At 44.0% G+C, this 27118-nt stretch overlaps 2 protein-coding genes across 3 annotated transcripts in view; both read left to right on the top strand.

Annotated features, from left to right (window-relative positions):
- Nucleotides 1-27118, top strand: part of LOC144891851 (THAP domain-containing protein 1-like) — a 656480-nt gene that overhangs the window by 198240 nt on the left and 431122 nt on the right. The window lies entirely within an intron of this gene.
- AGPS (alkylglycerone phosphate synthase) overlaps nucleotides 1-27118 on the top strand; it is a 298511-nt gene that overhangs the window by 76811 nt on the left and 194582 nt on the right. For both annotated transcript variants that reach the window (XM_068131918.2, XM_078787059.1), the window contains 4 exons: nucleotides 6648-6727; nucleotides 10502-10582; nucleotides 10917-11042; nucleotides 14228-14336. In XM_068131918.2, the coding sequence (XP_067988019.1) occupies nucleotides 6648-6727; nucleotides 10502-10582; nucleotides 10917-11042; nucleotides 14228-14336 (396 nt within the window). The remainder of the gene's footprint in view (nucleotides 1-6647; nucleotides 6728-10501; nucleotides 10583-10916; nucleotides 11043-14227; nucleotides 14337-27118) is intronic.

Here is a 27118-nt window from a genome sequence, read left to right as displayed (position 1 = left end):
AGCAACCCCAACGCGGTGACATTTATGACGACAAAGGCGGCGAGATGTATGGTTTGAGCCGCGGTTTATATGGCCGACTAATATTCAACGTCATGCGGAAGAAAGTATTTTAATTGACTCGGCTCTGTGCATAGCTCTTTGATGTTCTCGAGGCGATCCGGCTGAAATTAATTCTGACAGGTGTTGCGGATGTTGGATTCCGCACGAGCATATAAAAAATTTTATTTATTTTTTACCTCAAACATTTACGTCGTGTCCCCAACCTCGACACGAACGTCAGCGCGGTGGAGGAGCTCCTGGTTTTCCCCTCATTGACATTCTCGTAAATCGGCGCATGAAAATGAGTTATGAGGGAATTTGTGTTAATTAACTTTTGCCTTGATCACCACTATGCTAATTCTTGGCAAGTCAATCATGCAAGTATGGGAGATCTATACTCAATTACATTATGAGGGAGAGTGGCCTTTCTGCTCGTATGTGCCGTTGTAGATGTTTATGGCACACGGGCGTGTTTTGCTAATGACACGCAATTGCCTACATTAAGTAGAGGGTTGTGTGAACCTTTGGTAGGAGCCAAGTGCTGTTTTGGGAAGGTCTTATCCCCCCACCAGCCTCCATCTTTGTTTTTTTTTCGCATCAAGAGGTGTTCCTCATATTTTCCCACAGTGTTCCTCATATTTTCCCACAGTGTTCCTCATATTTTCCCACAGTGTTCCTCATATTTTCCCACAGAGTGTTTCTCATATTTTCCCACAGATTGTTCCTCATATTTTCCCACAGAGTGTTCCTCATATTTTCCCACAGAGTGTTCCTCATATTTTCCCACAGAGTGTTCCTCATATTTTCCCACAGAGTGTTCCTCATATTTTCCCACAGAGTGTTCCTCATATTTTCCCACAGAGTGTTCCTCATATTTTCCCACAGAGTGTTCCTCATATTTTCCCACAGAGTGTTCCTCATATTTTCCCACAGAGTGTTCCTCATATTTTCCCACAGAGTGTTCCTCATATTTTCCCACAGAGTGTTCCTCATATTTTCCCACAGAGTGTTCCTCATATTTTCCCACAGAGTGTTCCTCATATTTTCCCACAGAGTGTTCCTCATATTTTCCCACAGAGTGTTCCTCATATTTTCCCACAGAGTGTTCCTCATATTTTCCCACAGAGTGTTCCTCATATTTTCCCACAGAGTGTTCCTCATATTTTCCCACAGAGTGTTCCTCATATTTTCCCACAGTGTTCCTCATATTTTCCCACAGAGTGTTCCTCATATTTTCCCACAGAGTGTTCCTCATATTTTCCCACAGAGTGTTCCTCATATTTTCCCACAGAGTGTTCCTCATATTTTCCCACAGAGTGTTCCTCATATTTTCCCACAGAGTGTTCCTCATATTTTCCCACAGAGTGTTCCTCATATTTTCCCACAGATTGTTCCTCATATTTTCCCACAGAGTGTTCCTCATATTTTCCCACAGATTACAACAACAACACACAACAGGCATTTTAAGGCCATTTTCCCTGCTAGAGCGGGGGTTAGCCTTGCGGTCCCCATGACAATCTTCTCCATTTTGCCCTATTTTCTGCATCTCCCCTTGTTAACCCCCTTGCCCGCATTTCTTCTTCCACCATCTTTAGCCAAGTCTTTCTCGGTCTTCCCCGTCCTCTACTTCCTTCTACATTCATTTCCATCACTCTTCTCAACCAGTCACTTTCATCCTTCCTCAACACATGACCAAACCATCTCAACCTGTTCCTCTTCACAGCATCAATCACATCAATCACAATCACAATCACAATCACAGCATCAAATCACAATGTTCTGTTTTCCCACAGATTGTTCCTCATATTTTCCCACAGAGATCCTTGTGTTGAAACGAATTTCGTGTTCCAAAGTGACCAGGATTGGATGAATCGCACTTTCAAAGCACTCGATGCAAATTTGCTTTGCTCGACAAAATATAACCATAATTTTAATTTTGCCCTCCAGCTTCCATTGAAATAGTGGGATTTCATTTCGGAAGTGACGACCGTGCAACCTCAAAATCTGCGCCATTGGAAATGGTCATTCCAAGATAATTTTATTCAAATTGGGTCATGGCATATAGCATTCCACTTGTGCTCGTCCTTGTCAAGCACACGGTGAGGAATTTATTTCCAGATATCAAAAATCCACAAACGAAACGAACATTGTTGTAGATCTTGAGGCACTATATTTTTTGGAATTGATGAAGGTTCAAATAGATAAGTGCTGTAGACTGAAACCCTTCACTGACCGGGCGATTGGATTGATGTGCAAAACGACAAAACAAACAAGACGAAGCATCGAGGATGTGGCCCGTATTCTCTCGCCGCCGGTGGCCGGGTGGGATAGGGGTCAGGCGAACGGTGGGGCTTGCGGCCGGGGTATTCACGGTGTCTGGGTCATTGGCGGGTCATGGGGACATGGCTAGGGCATTGGGAGAAATGGGGAGACGACGCTACGCCTTGCAGAGGTAAAAAGTTCATCCGCCGAGCTCTGACACCGTTTCCCGGCCTCCTTAACGGCATTTTGAGGAGCTGTGGCGAATTTCCTGAAATGGGCCGTAATGCAGCAATTATAGCGGTCCTTGGTGTCAGGAGTAGAAAATATTAGTAAAGAAGGTGTGAGACAATTGCGAAGGGGATGGTTTTGAAGGGGTGTTTCGGTTGAAACGTCTAAGATCATAGGGCCTTGGATACAGAATTGTTGAGGAGTGAATAGTCTCCAAAGAATGCTTTACACCAAGGCAGATGGTGTATAGGGGCAAAGAACCATGCAAGCTGAAACCCGTGCGGTTTGCAAAGTGCCAACATTGATCTTTCGACAGGTGTACATTGAACAGGTCCATGAAGCAAACCATGGCAACGCTGAACTTTTTCTGAAAAGTCTGTTTAAGCCATCCATTTGTCCAAGACTGAGAAGTCTGTTCGAACCTCAGCCATGAATGTCATAAAGACTAGTACGTTCATATATATATATATATATATATATATACCACTATGTCAGTCTCTGCTTTCGTATGTAGATAGATATATATATATATATATGTATATATATATATATATATATATATATATATATATATATATATATATATATATATATATATATATATGTATGTATATGTATATATGTATGTATATATATATATATATATATATATATAGATATATATATAGATATATATATATATATATATATATAGATATAGATATATATATATATATATATATATATATATATATATATATATATATATATATATATATATATATATATATATACGTATATATATATATATATATATATATATATATATATATATATATATATATATATATATATACTGTATATATATATACATACATACATACATACATACATATATACATACATACAGTAATACCCCGGCCTACGTCTAATTGGTTCCATAAGCCGTGACGTAACTCTGTTCTTGACGTAAACCGGGCGTAATGCCTTTTAGCTCTTTCACGAGCCTCGATCTTGTATATTAGAAGAAAAAAAAAAAAAAGCCTTAAAATGAAGACAAACACGTAAAACTAGAGTAAATAACTCGCGAAAGTATTATATCTATCGCTAAACCTTAAAGAACACTAAAAACACGTTTTAGTCATATTTTTTAATGAGTAATGAACACAATTAATAAATGAATTTGTAAAGAATAATAAATAAAATTAATAAGACTATGTTATTCACCTTAAACATGGCGTCTCTTCTGAACACAAACACACATTTTAGCAGTCTTAGCCGGCGGCGCTTTTTCAGTGACGTATGCCAGAATGCGTTCCCTATCATGAATGATGGTCGATACCATCGACCGTGGCAGCCCTAAGGCATAGACCTTATCGCGAATCGGTAAATATCAACAGAGGGCGCTCCACCGCAAAGCATGATGGGATCATCCAAGATATTCTCTCTGCATTCAACGAAAAGGGGGCAAAGGTAAACACGAACCCAGAAGAGGAAGCGTCTGTCTACGATCGACGCTGTGTTTACGGAAAGGAAGATGGCTAATGTGAAAGAAATTCAGCGTTTTTTGGCATTAAAATCCAGCGATTTAAAGAAATATTTGAGGGAAAGGGGGGTTCCCATTGGAGAAGAGAAACAACCTGCTTTTGCAAGAACAGTTCCTGAATGTTGAAACCTCGATCGGCCATACAAATATCGCCGGGCTGGAACTTGTCTACAATGTTCGTCATCTTTACAATTTTTTTGTCCGACGTGTTTCCTCCTGTAGGTTTGGAAATGTATGAAATTGTTCCGCTAGGTGTAATACCAACAAGGCACTTGAGAGTAGGTCTTGACCTATATTGGCTGTACACTTCCGAACAAAACTTGGGAGACGGTGCTTTGTCCTAATCCAAAGCGAAATGCGAGGCCCTCCTCGCGAAGATTACGCCGAAGCTTCATGAGTGTCATGAGTAGTTGATCCTCTAAAGATTGAGATCGCTTAACTCCGAGTTTTGTAGTATTGTTTATTTGCCAGGTCTTGTCTTCCATTGATAATTTCCCCTTATAATAATGAAGGTTCTGTGCATGAGGGGATACTTCTGCTAATAACCACTTAAACAGGTCATAACTAGGTAAACCTGTATAAAGTTTCACAAGTTCATCACAGTTTGCTATGTCCGAAACAGTAAGCTTCTTGTTACATACTGCAATGGTGGCTTTCAGTTTTGCGACGGTGTCCTTGGCTTGCAAATACTGGCTCATGAGCTGATCACAGTGGTAAGGATCACGTAGTGTGTCAAGGTAAACAAGCAGTCTGTCAAAGTGACAGCGACCGCTGGCGGTGCTATTGCCCCTTTCCGATCCCATGACGCATTGCGGTTCCGATTCGCGATAAGGTCTATGCGTTATCACCGACACCTTTTCACCTTTTTCATACCTTTTAATCAGATTTAACTTATCTTCCATCGTAACCACATTACGCTTGGAAACACTAGCATTATCCTTCTGAGGACCCATGGCTAACAGACACAGTAAAGGAATACTGTACGTCGCCTCTGTTTTGAATGAGAACCAGCAGCTGTGCGTACGTACAGTATACTGTACGTACATTTTTATATATTTTTAATTTGCTTTTTATTGTATTTTAAATTGTTTTTTAGCTTCTTTTATTGTTAATTTATGTACTATTTTATTTTGTACTATTATATTGGTTTAAAATTGTAACCTGTAGGGGATTGACAGCAAAACACACACACACACACACACACACACACACACACACACGGACGGACATGATCGAATGCATTACTCCCGCCGTAGAGCAGCAACGAAGGCTGGAAAGGGTGGAAATGCGAATGGTTCGGTGGATGTGCGGCGTATCGTTGACAGAGAGGAAGACAAATGATGAATTGCGAAAGATGATGGGAATAGAGCCTGTGATTGATGCTGTGAAGAGGAACAGGTTGAGATGGTTTCGTCATGTGTTGAGGAAGGATGAAAGTGACTGGTTGAGAAGAGTGATGAAAATGAATGTAGAAGGAAGTAGAGGACGGGGAAGACTGAGAAAGACTTGGCTAAAGATTGTGGAAGAAGAAATGCGGGCAAGGGGGTTAACAAGGAGAGATGCAGAAAATAGGGCAAAATGGAGAAGATTGTCATGGGGACCGCAAGGCTAACCCCCGCTCGAGCAGGGAAAATGGCCTTAAAATGCATGTTGTTGTTTGTTGTATTGCTTTTATCGCTTCCTCAACTTCCTTCTCGGTTATCTTCTCTGCCGGTCCTAAAACTGGGTTACTCTCTATGTTGCCATCCCATTCATTCTCTGCATTCAACAGTTTTTCCATATCCATCTTCCTTTAATTCCATCTGGGTCCACAACGATTTGTCCCACTTCATCCTTCAAGCAGCTCACCCCCATCACATCACACCTCTCTTTCGCTATCTGCTTTGCAATCCTGAATACCGCTCACTGACCCTCCTCCGATTCCAAGCGTTCTCCGAACATTTTCCGACATGCCTCCTGCGCCTTTGCTACCTCTTTCTTTGCAGCCTTCTTGGCTGCCTTATAACTTTCATGCTCTGCTTTTTCTGCTCCCGTACCCTTCGCCTTCTGCCACTCTTTGAACTTCTTCCTCTTCTCGTCAATCTTCTTTCCAACTTCATCATCCCACCACCATGTTTCCGAGTGCCTCGGTGGTCCTTTTGTCCATCCACATACCTCACCAACGGCTCCCAACAGACTAGCTTTCATTGACATCCAACCACGTTCAAGCTCAACCAAATCATCCTCTACCCTACTCAGCCTCTCTTTTAATGCCTCCCTTACCGTCACCTCTTTCAACCTCCACACCTTTATTCTCGGTTGGTACTTCACCCGCCGAGCTCTCCTCGCACCTTTCACGCTTATGTCGCATACAACCAAGTGGTGCTGTGAAACAGCACAATGCAAGAAGAAAATGTATGGTACTGTCTGTCATAAGGAAATATATTTAGCTATTTTTTATTTTATTATTTGAGTCTTTTGTCTGCATAACCAAGTATTTTTGAGATGTTGGCTGATCCTGATGTGAAATCGTAGTAATGTTCTCGCAATGTTTCAAACTGCCGATGTGGCAACACATTATGGCTCTCATTATGGCTCCTGCTGCTTCACGCAGGTGGTACGAGCGTTTCAAATGCCCTTGAGTGCCCCCTGGAGGAGAAACGCTGTATTCTCTCGCTGGACATGACTCAGATGGTGCGTCTACTTGCACTTAAGTTTCCTCTAGTATTCATTTGAAGCAGAGTTTGGATGAATTGATGGATATATTCACTTTATGACTATTACTTTGGTTTAATCAAGTTTTACATCTCCCCTTCAGCATTGCACATTGTGTCACATGAAAAAAATGTCAGGTGACTTCTTATCATTGTTGCATGCAAATGTTTGTGCCCACAAGGAAAAAGCAGTGAAGGCACTGTTTCTGGTTATAGTACAAACCATGGAAGTATGTGTAAAATCGGATTTGGAGTTGTGAAACAGCATCGCAACAATGAGGGCATTCTTACATTACGATGTAGATACAAAATAGGTCATCAGTGGGTCACTCGTAAATGGAACATCACCTATCCTCTTTTGATGCTGGAGCTGGTGTTATCCTGCCCGAGGAAGTTGGTATTGATGGATGTTGTGATTCTGCACGATGCTATCTGAATGAGATGATCATGTAAAAGATTTATGGTGCATAATTAATTTGCCTCATATGATGCAAAGATTGGATTTTTTCCCTTGAAGGTTATTTTCCTGTCTCTTTGATGATTGCATTCTGTAATTCCTTTGTGATCTGATCTTCTTTCGTATGGAGCACATTGCTGTGGGTAGCATCATTTGCTGGGTGGTGTGGCTGTGCTGCTGATGTAGGTTAGATGTGGGCCTCTTGTTGGTTATGCACATTCCCACTGATGGTTCGGCCCCTTTGTAGGTTAGAGCAGAAATTAGAAATTTGTTCAGCGTATTGATGATAGATAGCTTGCCTAATCATTGTGAAGGACACCATGGGATCTTTAATGCCAGCAGACTGGACGCCCAGCGTAATGTCATTCCTTGGGTCAGCATTTGCATTGATGTGTTGCCCTGCATGTGTGAAACCCCAGGGTGACAGTTTATAGCTGGTTTGAGATTCGAACCCAGGCTATACAGCTCACAGGCGAGTGCATGCACATCTAGGCTATCCTCCCAGTCATGTAATGTGGTGCTGTGATGTCACCAATGACTGAAAGCTCTCTATTACATTTGCACAATCTTGATTGGGTGGACCCAGCTAATTAATTTTTTCATTTATCTTTTGATTTTTTTTAATTATCAATTTGTTATCCCAACTGCCAGTGTGTTTTGAATAATTTTTTAAAATACTATCATTCTTAGAAAACCCTGAAGATTGCCTTGAGTGAATGTTTTCTTATGACTGCAGGTATAATATTGACATTGAACGTTTTTTAAAATTTCCATGTTTGTTGCAGAACATTGCTCTCAAAATGCTTGTAAGGTGTGTTTGGTCATGTGACATCAGTAAATTATTAAATTGATTCTCCTGACATCTTAACTTAATCTTGTTTGACAATCTTTGATCTTGCTATAGCTGGAATGAGATCTGTCAACATTACCAAGTTCATGATGGTCATGTGCAAAGTACAATTTCACTTGTCAGATCGTCTTGCAAGAAAATAATACCATATTGTTCGGTGTACAAGTAGATTCTCCCCCCCCCCCGAAAGTCCAGGTCAGAACTGACTTGCTTATGTTTTAAGAAATTTAAATTGCATAAATGGAAAAAAATGCGAAGTGTGATATTTTCTGAAATAAATTGTATAATTGTTAATTTAAAATACACGAGCAATTTTCCACTTTAGGCCATGAAGTGTTCCGATAAAGTGAGATGTTAAATGACATTAATCAGACAAGATATTCCCATGGACATGATGTTACAATGGGGGTTGGGGTGGGGGTGGGTGCATTCCCAGGGCACATTTTCGTTTTTTTTTTTCGTTTTTTTTTTGTTTTTTTTTGTATACAGAGTCGAGGCTCGTGAAAGAGCTAACATTTATCAAACAAAAAATCAACTAACAAGCAAACAAAGTATATAAAAAGGGGAGCGGTCGACAAGATGGGGAGAGAAGGGGAGGAAGCACACAAACACAACATTTGAGAGCAGGGACATCGGGAGATGTGTGGGAGGGAGAGGGCCTGGGGGGAGGCAGGATAGGTATAAAACGCAAGGACACCAAGGACTTCCAGGAAAGAAGTCGGCACCTCAAAAAAGTGGATTTGGGGTGAAATTAGCGGGGGTAGAAAAGATCAAGGTTTTGGATTGGGGAAGATGAGAGATGGTGGTGAACAGCCGTTTTAAAGACCTGGAGGGAGGAGTGGGATTGAAGAGAGTGAGGGAGTTTGATCCAGAGGCGGGAGAAAAGAGGAATGAAGGAGTGAAGGTGAGCAGAGAGTCGTGATTTTGGCAGTTTAACCATAAGAGGGTTGCAGGCAGATCTTGTGCGACCTGCAGGAATATTTGGGGGACAGAGCCCAGAGAGAGCTGGGGGAGCAAGGCCGGAGAGGAGTCGGTAGAAAACGGAAAGACCACCAACCTGCCTGCGGTGAGTGAGTGAAAGGCCCTCGGAGATAGTGTCATCGCGGGAGATTCCAATGATTCTGAACGCTTTGGTTTCAACAGTGTGAAGACGAGCTCGGTGTGAGGCAGGAGCACCAGCCCAGAGGGGAGAGCAGTACTCCATTGAGCTGCGGATGAAAGCCTTGTATGTGGTGAGGAGCTCAGGTGTGCCAAGGAAGGACTTCGCACGACGGAGGATGCCGTCGTCGGCGACTGGCTTTGGAGGCCAGCTTGGAAATGTGGTTTTCCCAGGAAAGATCATGGCAGATAGTGAGACCCAAAAGCTTGAGTGACAGAACTTCTTGGAGAGGATTATTCAGAAAGTAGATGGGAGGGTTGTCCAGTCGGTCTTTTCGGAGAGACATCGTAAGAGTGTAAGATTTGTCAGGATTGAAAGACATGTTCCACTTCTTTGCCCAGTCGGTCTCCCAGTTCCAGTTAGGTTTCCCTATCACAACGTCAACCTCATTTAGCTTTGTTTTAGAGACGAGTATTAAACAAATCAATAAAGAACAAAACTGAAATGCACAAATGGACAATTAAATGAACAGTTACAGGGGTACTCACCAAAATGTAGGGCCGAGATTGCTTCTCAGGACGGGAGAGGTGTGGCTCTGGATTGCGGGGGGGTTACAGGGAGTATCTTGTGGCTTTCCATCTCCGACGTGTGTTCGTGTCATGGCTGGGACTGCTCGAATAATTTGTCGGCTGGGACAGAAAACACGAGGTAAACCCAGAGAAGTACGGCACTCCCCTCACCATGATTAGGCTTTTGGGTGAGTCGCGCGGTGAATCTGGAATCAAGGTATCTCGGATCGAGCTATCGAATGGGCCACTTGGTGAATCTGGAGTGGATAAGTCGTCACCGAGGTGCCGAATGATGGTTTGATCGGTCATAAATCAATGGTAATAAATCGGAGAGGTGGTGCAAAATCAAAATACGGTAATAATTTGTTTTTCAGGTGACACTTTGTGCTGACATATAATGGGCGATAAACTGAGCTGGCTATTAAATTTAGGATAACTAATAGATGTAAAAAAAAACAATGATCTTCTCTATTTTTTGTTATATGGGATCTCAGCCACACAAGCAGACATTCACCTTGGTATGCTGTGCCTTGAGAGAGACTGTACCTGCGGCCCAATTCGTTCTCCCTCCCATACCTTCAAATAAATTGAACCACCAATGTGTATATATATATTATTTTTGCATTTTCCTCTACTGTAAATGTCCTTTTTTGATGCATTTTTCTTGCATATCTTTTCTTTTTTTTACATCCCGGTCTTCTTTTAGGTTTCAAAGTGTAAATGATATTTGCAGGTCATTTTCACTTTTATTTTTTTATTTTGCGGATTTTGTCTTGTAGAGTCAGATCCTATGGATTGATGAGAATAATCTGACTGCTTGCATCGAAGCAGGAATCATTGGGCAGGATTTGGAAAGGAAGGTGAGTAATGCTTTAAAGGCATATGTGTGCAAAGAAGTGTCAAAAGTTGTTACTGCCACAAGAAAAATTCTTGTAGTTGTATGAAAGTTTTGTGCTGTATTGAACATTTGTTGTTTTTTTTAACCTGGTTTGAGGTGTTCTGCTTTTGAGTAATAGGCAGCTCCATTAATTTTCTTAGTGACCATCAAAAGAGGCTGTTTCATTTCTCCACATATCTGAATGTCCACCAGGCGGCGGTGTCGTACAACAAGTGGCGTTTCCATTTTATTGGTTCCTTGGTAAATGGCCGAGCAATTATCTTTTTGACCTCCAATGTTCTTCACTTTGTCTGCAGCTTGCAGAAAGAGGATTTTGCACAGGTCATGAACCTGACTCCGTGGAGTTCAGCTCCTTGGGAGGGTGGGTGGCCACCAGAGCATCAGGCATGAAGAAGAATGTGTATGGAAACATCGAGGACCTGGTGAGATGTAGGAACATAGTTGGAAGACAGCGCTCCAATCACCAATTTTGGGAAACAGTCTTGTTATTATTTTTTTCACACTGGACAGGATTTTAAGTTGAACACTTCTTGTCAAGTGTACCCTTTCTATTTAGTAGAATAGGACCGTGGTAACTGAAGCTCACATGGATCAGGAGTAACAGTCACTCAAACCCTCCGCAGACCCTCTTTGACCCTGAAATTTTTGTATGTTGTGAACAAACTTTGGTACATCACGAGTGATGAAGGTTGTGGTCAAGTTTTCTTTTAAATTGTGTATGTAGTTTTGGAGAAGAGAGCAAATACCTATTTTGGGGAGGGTGAGGCAGAGGTCAAAAACTGCCACCTGTAAAACCCCATAACGAGCGCTGCTTTTGATGCTGTCAATACACCTTCTTTAGTTATCAGATATGAGGCTTCTAGCAAACTGTCATCAAAATAGTGTGTTTGTAGTTTCAGAGAATAGAGCAAATACTTAATACCTATTTATGGGGGTCATTAAGCCACGCATACTTTGATGTTGTCAATTCATCTTCGTTAGGCATCAAATATGAAGTTTGAGGCAAGTTTCATCGAAATCGTGTTTTTTGTTCAAGCAATAATGACAAGTGTTTACACTAACTGACTAACTGACTGACTGACCTACAGACACTGCTTGATTGCATAAGCTCACCTAACTAAAGTCCAGGTGAGCTTGAGCTAAAAATGATGTTGCATCTGATTGTGAATCAGATTGGCAAGAAAGCTTGGTGGGTCATGTATTTTCCAAAGGAGTTATCTTGTTTGAGTTTGAAACCCAAACCAATTGGACATGCCAGATTGTGCTGCTTTGAAAAGTTCAGCACCTAGAGAAATTGGGAGGTCTCGTAATATGCCATTCACTGCACATTGGTGGGAGGTTTGGTGCTGCTTTACTCTAATCTTTACTTGCATTACATTTTAAAAACAATACTTCAGTATTTTATTTTCACGTGCACATTTTGAGAAATATTTAATTATTTTTTGTTCCTCATTGGCAACTGACATGTCTACATTAACAGTATCTGACTGTGAAATGTCCTTTTTTATTTTTTATTATCTTCAAGAGCGGAACTCATGGAAGAGTAAGAAATGCCGTTTCATAAATAAATGAGCTATTTGAGAGAGGTTTACTGGGTAGCATTATTTTTGAAACGAGTATTATATTGTGTACTGGTACCATACACCTCTGGTTCAGGGCATATCAGGCAAAAGGTCCATGTTCATATCCTAGATGTCTGCTGAGAAAGCAATGGCAAACAGCCCGGTGCACACACTGCCCTACCCGAGTAGAGAGAGAAAAAAGGGGTGGGGGGGGGGGGGGGGTGGGGAGGGGAGTATCACTCACACTTTAGATCAAAAAAGTGTACAGTAATTTCATTTTGCACAGTCTGTGGCTGAGTTTAACCTTCATTCTTTAACCTTGATTGTGGAAATGTTTAACTGTCATCATGAAGGGGAATCCAGGCAGCATGGTTATTCACTTTCTCATGTAATCATGCTCTATTATCAGTAATCCATTTCTTTTCTTGACTGCTGTCGTCAAATGATAGGGTTATGGTATTTAATTATAACTCTGAAAGATTCCAGTCCAAAATTGCATATAGGAGTCACGTGTTGCAAAATTTGATCTAACATACGATATTAACCCAGAAGGTGACAACAGCATGATGACATCGCCCCGTTGCTTTATGAATCGACATGACTTCATTTTGCATGAAATTTTGTGGCTCAGAAGAGTTGTCAAAATTTTAGTGTCACAATAATGTTGGAACGTTGAAAACTAGAAATGTCTCTCTCCTTGTTGAAAATATTCTGCTTTTTTTTTCTTTCTTTTTTTGCAATTTTCATTTTTAATTCCAACTTAATATGTATTTTATACAAAGATGCTGATTGGTTTCTTAATGGGATGGTAATAATCCACTAATGTGTTGGTAATAATCGACGAATGCGTTTGCCACATTGTGCAAAGAGCAATATGAACTATAGCGAAGTCAATAATGTGCCATTGCAAATCCCCACGCTTCTCACCAAAACAAAGTTGAACAAGAAAGAGCAATCAGAGATTGCAGACCCTCGCCAGGACGTATTTTCAGTGGTTTTTATTGCTTTTGTGTTTAAACAAATATGTCGGCCGAACCACATGACCAATGACGTCATTGTTGTTTTTTTCTCCACAAATTTATCCCTAGATGATGCTCAAGCAATTTCATCTTGATCGGATGAAGTTTTGTACTTGTCGAATTATGACGTCATAATGGAGGCACCTATGACATCATCATTAACATATTTTATTCCCCATGGAGAGTTCTTTGCAATGAGCCATGTCTCAATTTTTTCTATGCAGCGCTTTCGGAGATATAGAGGTGCAACGTTTTTCGGTTTTTACAAGATGGCGGCCATACCACGTGACGTATGACGTCATATTTATAATTTAAAAATTCTACAGGTGGAGCTGCACCTATGGTGAAAATTTCCTATCAATCGGACCAACTTGCAGAGAAAATCATATTTATTCTGTGTGGACAAACAAACAAACAAACAAACAAACAAACAAACAAACAAACAGACAAACAAACAAACAAACAAACACACAAACAAACAAATCGACTCAAATGCAATACTCTCTCCTCTGACGACGGTATAAATGGCACAATGTTCCACCAAGAATGACCCAATATCAAATTTTGAGTTCAAAAAATCTTCTTCTTTGACCCCTGTGACTCTAAGTCCCCACCCCTTGGGGCATGAATTGGGAGTACAATCAAAAAAAATCGATGCATGTTTCATGCGTGCACAAAATGATTGCATTCTCAAAGTTTCTTTTAAAATGTGCCCATAATTGCACTTTTTGGTATTCAATCTTTTGACCCCACCCCAGTTCCCACTGGGTGGGGCCAAAAATGATGCTCTCGCACCTTTGTGCCTTGTGGTGATCATAACTACCTAGTTTGGTGAATTTCTGCACAACCGTTTAGGAGGAGATAGCGTGATGGACAGACAGACGGCCAGACAGACCAAACTGGTTACAATATCCCACCCCCTCCCCTACACCTCCCATTTTTATTTTTTAAAGGATGGGGATAATAACAAGCCATGTGGGGCAGTCGATGTTTGCTAACTTTCCTAATTTTTATTTTTGTCCTCAGTTGGTGCATTTGAAGGTGGTAACACCTTGTGGTGTGTTAGAGAAGAGTTGTCAGGGCCCACGTTTGTCTACCGGCCCAGATATCTACCACATGGTCATGGGGTCAGAAGGTACTACTTTATTTATTTATTTCTACCACAGGATCGGAAGTCCACAAAACATTGTGTCATGACTAATTGTCAACTGAATTTTTTTTTACATGCAGTATTGAACATTACCTCTTCTCATACAATGCAATACAATACAATACAATACAATACAATACAATACAATTTTTCCTATATGGTATTTAGCAAGTGTTTTTGTAAATTTTTACCTTTGTTTTCATATATTGCTTCCATGTCCATGCAATGAATGGAATATATAATTATTTTTAAGGCAAATTTTCAACTCGCACAAGGTGACTTTAACTCTTTCTGATCTTCCAATGTTCAAGAGTATGAGGTCGAAATACATAGATACTTTTAATTAATTTCATGCAACATGGCACTTTGCTCTCGCTCTGGGGCAAAAGGGCTGGATTATTAACATGACGGATTTCGTTATGGCTGAGTGCATTTGCGCTCAAGTTAGAGGCTTGGTGTACGGTACGGAACTGCCGTCCTCTTCCAGAATCGAGGCTGGTGACGCCTTGCTATCTAAACATTCTCGATTAGGTGCCTAGATTAGTGGGCATTGAAGGCAAGGTACAATACTGCTGAAGATGGAAAGCTATGAAATTGGTCCTTGCAGCACACCCTGTTATTATATGCACATACCCTGCAATGCTTTATGAGCTCGTCTTCCTATTTTGGTCATTTTAACTTTCTGCATTGATGATTTGGTTATGATTGTTCTGTGTTGGTCCATTTCCTTTATCACCCATGCCACTGCTCCCTGGGGTTATTTCTGGTCTCGACTTCCTGAAATGTATGTCTATCATCCTCAAATCTTTCTGAAATAAAATGTTGAAATTGTTTTGCAATTTATGCTTCGTTGTGAAACATCTGGTTTGTTACTGAAACGAAGCAAAATAATTAAAACCGCCAGTACAGTTTGTGACTGTAGTTTTGCTTGTAATTACTAGTTGTTTTCCCATTGAGGCCCAAAATATGTAATTCTGGCTGACTAACCCTAAAATAAATTGTGAGCTTATACACACACATACATATGAACATACAAGAAAGTGTGATCTTGAGTGCCATTTGTCCACCCATTGGACAAACGGCACTGAAGCATTGCCTCGACCCATGGGCAGCTCTCTGCCACACCCACAACGGGGCTTTTAACAACCCTACTTCGTGTCAGTGCCAAGGTTTTGGCATTGAGCCATTAAAGGCCCTGTCTTTGTGGCAGAGAGCCAGGCACTTAAGTGCTGTTTACCCACTGGGTGATATCAATTTAAAGTCTTGAGTGCTGACTTGCTATATATATGTATGTATGTATGTATGTATGTATGTATGTGTATATATATATATATATATATACACACACACAGACTTGGCATTTAATATGGAATATTTTTTTATTCTTGAATAAAGTCAGGCTTCAGTCAGTCAGGCTTCAGAATAAAGTCAGTCAGGCTTCACAGTCAGGTATACAAGGGGTTTACTTTCTTAACTCAGTATATCAATCTGGTGAGTTTCTTTTACACTTTGGTGATTTATTTGTTGAAAGAACCATGTCACTGATTATCTGTCGCAGCAAGAAGTCAACAACAGGATTATATCACAGGTGGTGTGGCAAAATGTACAGACAGGTGCATTTGACGATTGGCTTCACAGTCAGGTATACAAGGGTTGTTTCGTTCTGTATTAGTGGAAAACAACTGCTGCACATCTCCAAAAGGTATTGCCGCTTCCTCTGGAGATGGTCCGTCAACTCGACAATGCTGTTTGTCATGGAGTGGTGGCTTTACGAAATTACAGCATGAAAGAGCGTGCTATTGCTCGGGAGTATGGCAGCACTCAAGGTTTGGTGTCAAAGATCCTGAAACGAAATGCTCATAGGGGTGTCCCTAATCCAATACCGAGGCCAGGACGTCCCCGCAGAACCACAAGGAGGGATGATCGCCAGCTGCACCGGTTAGTCTGCAATGGCCGTACCAAGTCAGCTAATCGGCTTAGGGCTGAGTGGCAGCAACTGACAAATGTGCCTGTATCCAGAAGGCTAGTCAACCAACGACTGGTTCAAGCAGGCTATCATGCCAGGCGTCTCCTGAGAAAGCCACGCCTGACCAGACAACACTGCCAGCGCCGATTGCAGTGGGCCAGAGAGCACCGTCAATGGCAGCCAGGACACTGGAATCATGTGATCTTCACTGACGAGTCTAGATTTCTGGTCTATCGTCAAGATGGCTGCGTCCGATTGCACAGACAAGTGCATGAAGCCTACAACAAAGATTGTATAGTGCCAAGAGTCCAAGCTGGAGGTGTTGGGGTGACCATTTGGGCTGCTTTTCATGCAGGGGGCAAAACTGACCTGGTTGTTCTGAATGGAAACCTGAACCAGTTCAAGCACAGGGCCATTCTGGAAGAAACATTGCTTCCATTTGCTCGTGCAGCCTTTCGAGGAAACTTTGTCTTCCAAGATGACAATGCACGGCCTCATCGTGCTCGCATGATCCAACACTTTCTTGCTGACCGTGGTGTAGAGCATATGGAGTGGCCTGCCATGTCCCCGGATATGAATCCGATAGAGAACTTGTGGGCAGAATTAACGCGTCAAATCGACCACTTGGACCAGCAGCCGACCTCTGTGCGTGAATTGCAGCAGGCTATTATCACTGCATGGCAAGATATTCCTGTCCAAACCTTGGCAAATCTCGTGAACAGCATGCTTCAACTTGTCCGTGCTCTCCTGAATGCTCGTGGGGGTTACACGAAGTACTGAACTGTAATTTTACTGTCGGTAATCCCAGTCCTAATTTAACTTTTGTTTTTGTTAAAATTTTTTTTAGCTAATGTGCAAAATAAAGAGATACTTCTGGAAAACGTACAGAAGTTTAACACAGTACTGTCCATGAATTGAGTTCGATATCAGTTTACATCACTTTCAAGGATCAATTTATTTGTTTCGAAATGTCAAATGTGGTTTTTGTTTCCTTTGAAGGTCACATTAACAAAATCTAGAATAATTTCAACATAATTCCAATGAACTTTTGGTTCTAAGACATCTTGAAAAGTAAGTTCACCCCCACAAAAAAAATATTCCATATTAAATGCCAAGTCTGGCATTTATATATACACAAAGAATTAAGTTAAGCACCCCTACACAAAGAATTAAGTTAAGCACCCCCGAATATATATTCTTTGTGTATATGTATACATTGGCATATATTCTAAGGTTGCGAAGATGGTCCCTCCAATAGCCAATCTGGATGAATTGGAACGTGCATTACATCGGGAATGGAACAACCTGCCACAGCAACGCATACGACGGCTTACAGGGTCTATGAGACGTAGGGTTGAGTCAGTGATCCGATCACGTGGGTCCTACACACGTTATTGACGCAAAGATCGCTAGAGGTCTTCTCAGAACAATGACTGTACGTTAGAAAACATAAACGTCATCCACACTGTCCGTGATGGACCTATAGCTCCATACTTAAATTGAGGTGAAAATATGCCTAAAATTCCCAAAAAATTTCACCTTAAATTATTCAGAATAAAATATTGAAAACGGCATGATTGTTATGTTTTTATGTGACCATAATATCACTTCTCCAGAAAATATAGCAATATCATGGGTATATTACACTGTTTTGACGACAACAAACTTGTAATGTGCGAGGTTGTAAAAAAACGGGGGGGGTGCTTAACTTAATTCTTTGTGTATATACAGTCTATATATATATATATATATATATATATATATATATATATATATATATATATATATATATATTGTTGCGAATATGGAATTTGGCCTCCATATCCGCTTGTAAATATTCCCCTATTTCCCCAATACTCCCCAACTATCCCCAATCCCCCATTCCCTAGTCCCATTGTCTGTAAACAACACTCTGTAGAACCGACCTTCCCCTTTTTCCCCCATTAAATGTCGTGCCCAGGTCCACCGCATCTCACGTAGACAACTTTCGGACATCTTGCTAGTTATTCTTAGTCTATGTCAGTTAAGGACTCCTTTCCATTAATTATGACTCTTCGTTGCACCAGAATGTGATTATATGGCACCAGTAGTGAGTTTAGGACCTTTCCCATACCTCCTTCCATCTTCTTCCCCAAACAACAACAACAACAACAACTACAGCTACAACAACAACTACAACCACGGCGCGCGGGGGGAGTGTGCGTCCTCCCACCAGCTCGGTTAGCCGCCATGACCATGCGCTCCACGGGGTTACCACGAAGGGGCTCCCTGTCAGCCCCTCGTCAAGGGCGGAGCCGGTAAACCCCCCGCACGCACCCAATGAGAAGCAACGTGCCGATTCCACGAGGCGGAGCTAACGAGCCGAGGGCGTGTCACTCCCCGCCGGATATACGCAGCGACTTGCCGGATGTGAGGTGAGACCGAGAGATGCGCCCCGAGCTTGAGACGACAAGACGCCACCTCGAGCGCTGTGAAACCTCCTGCATCTACTGGACCGTACAGTACCCTGTCCTTGAGCCAAGAGTGCACCTTGAGCCATCGATACCCGCTTTCCTTGCCATCAATCCCCGTGTGAGTCAGCCTTGTCCCGTTTATCTGTCGTCTGTTGGGAATAATATAAGAGTGTGTCTAAGTGCTTGTCTTACTATGCTGTACCTCTCATCCCTGTAATCTGACCTTCCGCCTTAATATAATCTCCTCCGGAGGTCTTGAGAACCGTATCCCTGGTGTCGTGTCATTTTAATCCCAGCCGTGTGTCTTTTCCTTCATTGACCTAGCGTAGCGCGATTAGTCAACGTTCGGGTATAATCGGGTAACTTGTGCAGACGTGGTCATACCAAACCGCTCGGTAAATAACGTCCACCACCACGTCTGTAACAATTGGTGTCGAGGAGTGGAATTCGAACCCGGGACTAAATTTATTAGGCCCAAATTTGTAGTAGAATCAATTCGGAGCGCGTTTCCCGCGCGAAATTATAACGGCGAAATTTGAATTTGTTTTACAAAAATAAAAACCCGAATTTTGAAAGTCGCGCTATGGCAGACCAAGACAGCTGGGGTCCGGTAGGGGAGAGTGAGGCAGGGTCGGTCCAGGACCAAATTGAGGGACGCGAGGAGAGCGAAGCAGTGAGGGCGGCAGGGTCGCAAAATAGCGTTGTCACGCACGAGGTGGCCACGGCGTCCACGCCCGCGACCGTGGCAGCGCCCCTGGTGGATCCGAACCTTTTTATGTTGCAAATGAGGGCCCTTATGGAACAAATGGGTGAGCGATTGGAGGGCCAAATGGGGGCCCAGATCGGAGGGTTAGGGAGTAGAATAGAGGGGTTAGACAACGGGATAAAAGAGGTGAAAAAGGGGTTAATGGGGGTAGAAAATAGAATGGCTGCCCAGGAGAATCAGATGGAGGGAGTGAAAAATGGGTTAGAGGGGTTAGAAAACAGTATGGAAGGCAAATTGAGGGACATGAGGGACCAAGCGGAAAGGGAAGTTAACCAAATGGGGCAGCAGATAGAGGGGGTCAGAATGGGGGTAGAAACCAAACTGGATGCTCACAGGGAGGAAATGGAGCAGATGAGGGTGGCATCTGGGCAGGAGATGCAAGTGATGGGAGAGGAGATCAGAAGAGGTGTGAGTGAGGAGGTCGGAGGAGTGCGCGAGGAGGTGAGGCACTGTGAGGAGCACATGGAGAAGGAGGTGTGAAAGGGGACTGTAAAGTTACAAGGGGGCATAGAGGACCTGACGCAGGAGGTGGAGCAGCTGACGGAGGGACAAAAAGAAGTAACGGAGCGGGTTCAAAGGAACACTGCGGTATTAGGAGGTTTAAAAGCGACACAGAAAGAACTAAAAGATGACTTGGTAGCGACGAAGAGGGAATGTCAGATGGTACGTGAGGGACTGACAACGAGGTTGGACGAGGTGATAGAGGTAATGGAGACGAAGGACCGGCAGGTGAGGACGCACATGGAAACGGTCAAGGTAGCCTTGGAGGACGAGCTTGAGGAGACGTACCGGGGAATAAAAGAGGTGAAGCAGAAACTAGAAGAAGTGGAAGAAGGGATGAGCGAAATTAAGAAGCGACGGAGAGGGGATAACAAAGAGATAAAAGAGGAGATAAAAGAATTGGTCCAAAGTCTGTGTTCGGATCGTGATGATGTGCTCATTAACCGGATGAGGGATTCGCAGGTGATGGAGGAGAAGCGAAGAGGAAGAGGACCCGGTGTAAGTGGGGACCAATATGGTCGTGCGTATGATGCGCCAGGTGATTTAAGAAGCTTGGGGGTCGAGATGGACCCGGGTGTTCGTGAGAGGCCGCTGGTGAAGTGTGCGACAGGTCTGTTGTGTGAAAAAGGAGGTGTGCGAGAAAGTCCGACTCTGGGGTGTGTGAGGAAAAAGTGCGTGCCAAGGAGTGAGGGTGCTGGCGAAAGTGAGTCGGTCGTAGCGCGTGTGCGAGGGAGCACATGGAAGCGCGGTGTGGTAAGTGTTACAGAGGGTGTGACGGGAGAGTGTGCGCAAGAGTGTGCGCGAGAAAGGTGTGTGATGGACAGGTGCATGGGGAGAGAGTGCGCTGTCAAAGGCAAGGAAGAATGCATGCCTGTGGTGAGTGTTACAGAGGGTGTGACGGGAGAGTGTGCGCAAGAGTGTGCGCGAGAAAGGTGTGTAACGGACAGGTGCCTGAGGAAAGAGTGCGCTGTCAAGAGTAAGGGTGAGTGCGCTGTCAAGAATGGTGGTGAGAGTAGTACGAGTGACAAGGAGAGTGAGTTGGTTGTGACAGGTGAGCGAGGATGTACACCTGGGATGGAAGGATGCACACCTGGAATGGGAGAGCGTGAGTGGGAATGCACGCTGGAATTGGTAGTGAGGCACGTGGTAGGATGTGCGAGTAAGAGCACACCTGTGATTGTCACAGAGGAGGTGACCGAGGAGGGGGTGCGAAGAGGTGTGTTGGTGAGGTGTGCTACCAACGAATGTGTGCCAAAGTGTTCGGTGGTCAGGTGTGTGACCAGGGCTGTGAGTAGAATGGGAGTACCTGGGTGTGTAAGGAAAGGTACGAGGAGCATGGAGACGGCTGCATGTATGAGCAAGAAAGGGGTAGCGTATGCTTGTCAGAATCCAGGTGAAGCATCGACGGTAACCAGGTTAGAGGTTAGGTCGACTTTCAGCCGAAGCGGGCCCTCGGTGCGTGCCGGGCCTCGCTTTGAACGGCCGCGTCCGTGCTCCACTAGGCGGAGCTGGCAGCCCGATAGAAAGGGTCGTCATGGCGACCACTTTTTGGTGAGACGTGCCGGTAGGTCTAGATCGGGGCATTGGATGGCTCCACGCCGAGGTGGTGCGTGGGATCTCGGCACGGGTAAGCCCCCGTCCCTGCACCGAGTGCCGGACGCATCCTGCCGCCGGCACAAAACAACCAGCATCCATTGCTTGGCTTTACGAAGCCGGGCTTTGGACAGGAATTGGCGCACCGAGAGGCATTATTGAGTAGACTGGGTGATGAGGTTAGTGTTTTGGACCCAAAATTGGAGAAAAACAAAATTTGATGATTGGCAAGGGATTGGCAGTAGTGATTGGCAGATGATGGGTAGTGATTGGCAAATTTTTAATTTGTTGAAATTTGATGTGCAAAATTGGTAGTGAGCGATGGGCCCGGTGGGTAAGGCTGGCATCCCTGCCACCCTTCCCATGTGGGGGCAAAGGAGCACTAGATTATGGGGTGTATGGCAGTGAAAACTAGCCCGGGTGGGTTAGGTTATATTGTAGGGATCTAGAAGAGATTGACATTAGGTAACGTTAAGTTTAGTTAGTGACTGATACCTGTAGTGGGGACGCAGGTAGATTAGTGTGGATGATAATGACGAGGGAGCGCAATAGTTTAAAGGGACGACTGGGAAGCGCAAGTTTCAGAAGGGAGTAGTTAGCTGAGATGATGCCGTGTGTGTGAGAATTGAACAGGTGTGATTGCACAGGTGTGCAACTGGACAGGTGTGTGGAGCCGTGTATGAGTAGTGAGTGTTGTGGATCAGCGCGAATGCGCTTGGGGAGAGAAGGGTGCAGGTGGCACCAGGTGTGAGAGCACAGGTGTGCAGGTACGGGTGTGTGGAGAGAGTTGGAGTAAGTGGTACGGAGTGGTGTGCATGGTGCGAAGGTGTGGATGGGGGAAGAGTGGACCCCTTTCACGAGTACCCGGGGCGGGTAGTGTAAGTGTTAGGTAGAGGGTATAGGTAAATTGTGGTTGGATATTGGCATTTGTGGTGCGGTTGCAGAATGGTATTGTGGATGGGTGCATTAGTGTCGTGGAAATGGCTGGGCGTGTAGCCTGTAAGTGTGTGTAGTTGGTTGGGCACTCCACCACTGTGAGGATGTCGGCCAGGTGAGGCCGCAGGTGGGCTCTGGGAGCCGGTAGAGTTGTGGATGGGGCCCGAGGATCCGGAGGATGGACCCGGGTAGCCCAGTGCCAGAGAGGGCACCGAGTGGGGAGAGCGCCAGAGGGCCTTCCCCAGGTAGTTAGGTTAGGGTAAGGAGCAGGTAAGCTCGGAGGCAACTGCAGTGGTGGAGGTGTGCAGGTGGGTAGACCCACTGGGAGAGGTACACGCCACAGCCCAGAAATTGTGCGAGGGCACCGGGAGATGAATCGGGGGAGTGAGACCCCAAATTGAAAAGCACCACAGTTGGCCAATGGGAATTGGTTTTTAGAACCCATAGTGTAAGAGGGCCAATGGTTTGGCCGGAGAAAGACCCCGGGTAGTGTAAAGTTGTTAAAGTCATTTAGGAAATAGTTAGGATTGATGAACCTGTCGCACCATACGCAGCCACTTACCTGTGGTGATGATGATGACTCCACACCTGTGTTTTCTTTGTCTTGGTGCAGGAAATGAGAATTGCTGTGAGGATTTGTGAGACGCATCACGACGTGGATGAGACATTGGGGTGATTCCATCTCTCCCTCCTTAGGAGGGACTGATGATGAATTGGTGATGGCAAATTTTGATGTTGAGTTGGAGATGGCAAATTTTGATGAGAGTTGGAAATAGCAAATTTGATTGGTTAGGAGGGAGAGAAGACGAATTTGGTTTATGGGAGGAACGGGGAAGACAGTAGGGATGTTTGTTGATTTGTAAAGTAGATGTTTATGGGTAGTGTTGTGTTTTGTGGATACAGTAAGGGGTAAGGGAGGGGCCATGTAGGTTACCTGGTGGGGGGGGGGGCGTACGATAGGAACGTACCTGTCTCACCTGGTTCCCATGTGCCCCCAGTGTGCATTACCTTGCATTGCGTGCACTTTTGCGCCCTTACCACCTTACTCACTTGTCTGCTTCTTTTGTCTCCCACCTCCGAGGATCTGGCTTTGGGGTAGAGAGAGAGGAGAGAGAGGTGCTGGCTTCGCAGTTGTGGGCCTGCACTTTCGCTGTTTGCTGCCTGGATCGATACACCATATGGACCGCAATGTTTGTGGCCACCCACCATGGACCGCAGCTCTTTTGCGGCCAAGCACCACCCGTGGATGGACCTATGGGTCAACGTGGCACCTATGCCATGCAGGTGAACCACTTTTAGTTGACACCACTGAAGGCCACAATATAGAAATGGACGCGGTTGGCGCCTTTCTTTATTTTTTGAAAGAGGCAAGAAGGCCAAGTGCACCACACGAAGGCAAGACCAGCGGCAGAACATCGGCCGGCTGCGACACCACACAATGATTCATAAACACTTTATTGGTGCACCGGATGGTGCTCACTGTGTGATGGGGTGGTGCTTGATGCTTGGAAGGGGTGCTCTGCACATTATTAAAGGCCGTAGGCCACAGAGCACTCGTGGGTTGGTGTATCGATGCTGGCATGCGTGCTCTCTCTATGCATAACATCTGCATGTGTTCCTCCAAAAACAGGTCCTGGATCGTAGTGTAAATATCAGCGTAGTCTTGTGTAAATAATGCTCCCTACCGGCTGTATGTTTAGTTTGAGGATTCTTTCCAGATTCGGTTATCCTGTGGGTGTGTTTCTGTGAGAAGGGTGCAACGTCGCAGGGGGACATATTTACTCATTTGTGAATATCTGTAAAACTGTCGCACTCAGGGTAGAGTTAATAGTAGAGGGAACTACATTGCGTGCCACACTAAAGTAGGTAAAAATTTATCGGGTCGGGACGCCCCGAGGGTAGAGAAGGGTGCAGTGTTGCGAATATGGAATTTGGCCTCCATATCCGCTTGTAAATATTCCCCTATTTCCCCAATACTCCCCAACTATCCCCAATCCCCCATTCCCTAGTCCCATTGTCTGTAAACAACACTCTGTAGAACCGACCTTCCCCTTTTTCCCCCATTAAATGTCGTGCCCAGGTCCACCGCATCTCACGTAGACAACTTTCGGACATCTTGCTAGTTATTCTTAGTCTATGTCAGTTAAGGACTCCTTTCCATTAATTATGACTCTTCGTTGCACCAGAATGTGATTATATGGCACCAGTAGTGAGTTTAGGACCTTTCCCATACCTCCTTCCATCTTCTTCCCCAAACAACAACAACAACAACAACTACAGCTACAACAACAACTACAACCACGGCGCGCGGGGGGAGTGTGCGTCCTCCCACCAGCTCGGTTAGCCGCCATGACCATGCGCTCCACGGGGTTACCACGAAGGGGCTGGCTGTCAGCTCCTCGTCAAGGGCGGAGCCTGGTAAACCCCCCGCACGCACCCAATGAGAAGCAACATGCCGATTCCACGAGGCGGAGCTAACGAGCCGAGGGCGTGTCACTCCCCGCCGGATATACGCAGCGACTTGCCGGATGTGAGGTGAGACCGAGAGATGCGCCCCGAGCTTGAGACGACAAGACGCCACCTCGAGCGCTGTGAAACCTCCTGCATCTACTGGACCGTACAGTACCCTGTCCTTGAGCCAAGAGTGCACCTTGAGCCATCGATACCCGCTTTCCTTGCCATCAATCCCCGTGTGAGTCAGCCTTGTCCCGTTTATCTGTCGTCTGTTGGGAATAATATAAGAGTGTGTCTAAGTGCTTGTCTTACTATGCTGTACCTCTCATCCCTGTAATCTGACCTTCCGCCTTAATATAATCTCCTCCGGAGGTCTTGAGAACCGTATCCCTGGTGTCGTGTCATTTTAATCCCAGCCGTGTGTCTTTTCCTTCATTGACCTAGCGTAGCGCGATTAGTCAACGTTCGGGTATAATCGGGTAACTTGTGCAGACGTGGTCATACCAAACCGCTCGGTAAATAACGTCCACCACCACATCTGTAACAATATATATATATATATATATATATATATATATATATATATATATATATATATATATATATATATATATATATATATATATATATATACAGTCACGTGAAAAAGTAAGTACACCCCATGTAAAGTTTTGACTTTTTCAACATATTTCAACATACAGCTGTTTGATCTTCATTTCAACAATATTGATAGATAAAGGTGATATAATATAACAAATATCATGAAACATTTACATTTTATAGTCCATTGTATAATTTAAATAAACATAAATGCAAATTTCGCATGTGGATAAAGTAAGTACACCCTTGGCTCTAATAGGTGGTATTGCCCCCTTTGGCAGAAACAACGTCAAGTAGACGTTTCTTATAACTGTCTCCCAGTCTCTGACATCGACTCGGAGAAATTTTTGCCCACTCCTCCATGCAGAATTCTTTCAGCTGTGCGATGTTTGAGGGTTTTCTTGCATGCACAGCTCGTTTCAAATCCCCCCACAATATATCGATGGGATTTAGATCCGGGCTTTGACTTGGCCATTCCAGAACCCTCCATTTCTTTCTTTTCAGCCATTCCTTGGTGGATTTTACTGGTATGTTTAGGGTCATTGTCATGTTGCAAGCTCCACCTTCGGTTGAGCTTCAACTTTCAGACATATGGCCTCACATTATCCTCAAGCACCCTCTGGTACAATGAAGAATTCATAGTGGATTCTATGTTGGTGAGCAGCCCAGGCCCTGATGCAGCAAAGCTGCCCCAAACAATAATATTTCCACCACCATGCTTTACAGTTGGTATCAGGTTCTTGTGGTCAAATGCTGTCTTTGGTTTTCGCCAAACATGTCTTCTGGTACTGTGGCCAAATAGCTATAACCTTTGACTCATCTGTCCAGAGCACATTGTTCCAGACGTGCTGGTCTTTGCCAAGGTGTTCATTGACAAACTTTCGTCTTGCCCTGATGTTCTTTCTGGGCAGCAAAGGTTTCCTCCTGGCACACCTCCCATGTAGATCAAATTTGTGCAGCCTCTTTCTAATGGTAGACTCGTGCACTTTGACATCAACAGTGGCAAGAGCTACCTGTAGGTCCCGTGATGACATTCTGAGGTTCTCAGAGACTTCTTTCAGCATCTTTTGGTCTGCTCTCGGGCTGAACTTGCTGGGGCGGCCTGGCTTGAACAAGTTGGCAGTTGTTTGGAATCTTCTCCACTTGTAGATGATCTTCCGGACAGTCGAATGATTGATTTCAAATTATTTGGAGATCTTTTAAAATCCCTTCCCAGACTCATAGGCATCTATAACCTTCTTTCTGAAGGCCTCAGAGACCTCTTTTGATCTCGGCATGGTGACGCTGCACACTTCAACAACAAAGAGCAAACCAAACTAAATGTCTGAGGTTTAAATAAGACAGGTTCCTCCAAGATCCTCTCTAACGATGTTGTAATCATTTGCACCTGAGCTGGTGCACCTGATTCTAATTTTAGGTATTTGAAGTAGTGATAAATGTCGGGGTGTACTTACTTTTTCCACATGCGAAATTTGCATTTATGTTTATTTAAATTATA

This window comes from Myxine glutinosa, chromosome 1 (assembly GCF_964187855.1).
Source record: "Myxine glutinosa chromosome 1, kmMyxGlut1.1, whole genome shotgun sequence".
NCBI lineage: Eukaryota > Metazoa > Chordata > Myxini > Myxiniformes > Myxinidae > Myxine > Myxine glutinosa.
This window is presented reverse-complemented; position numbering and strand designations above follow the sequence as displayed.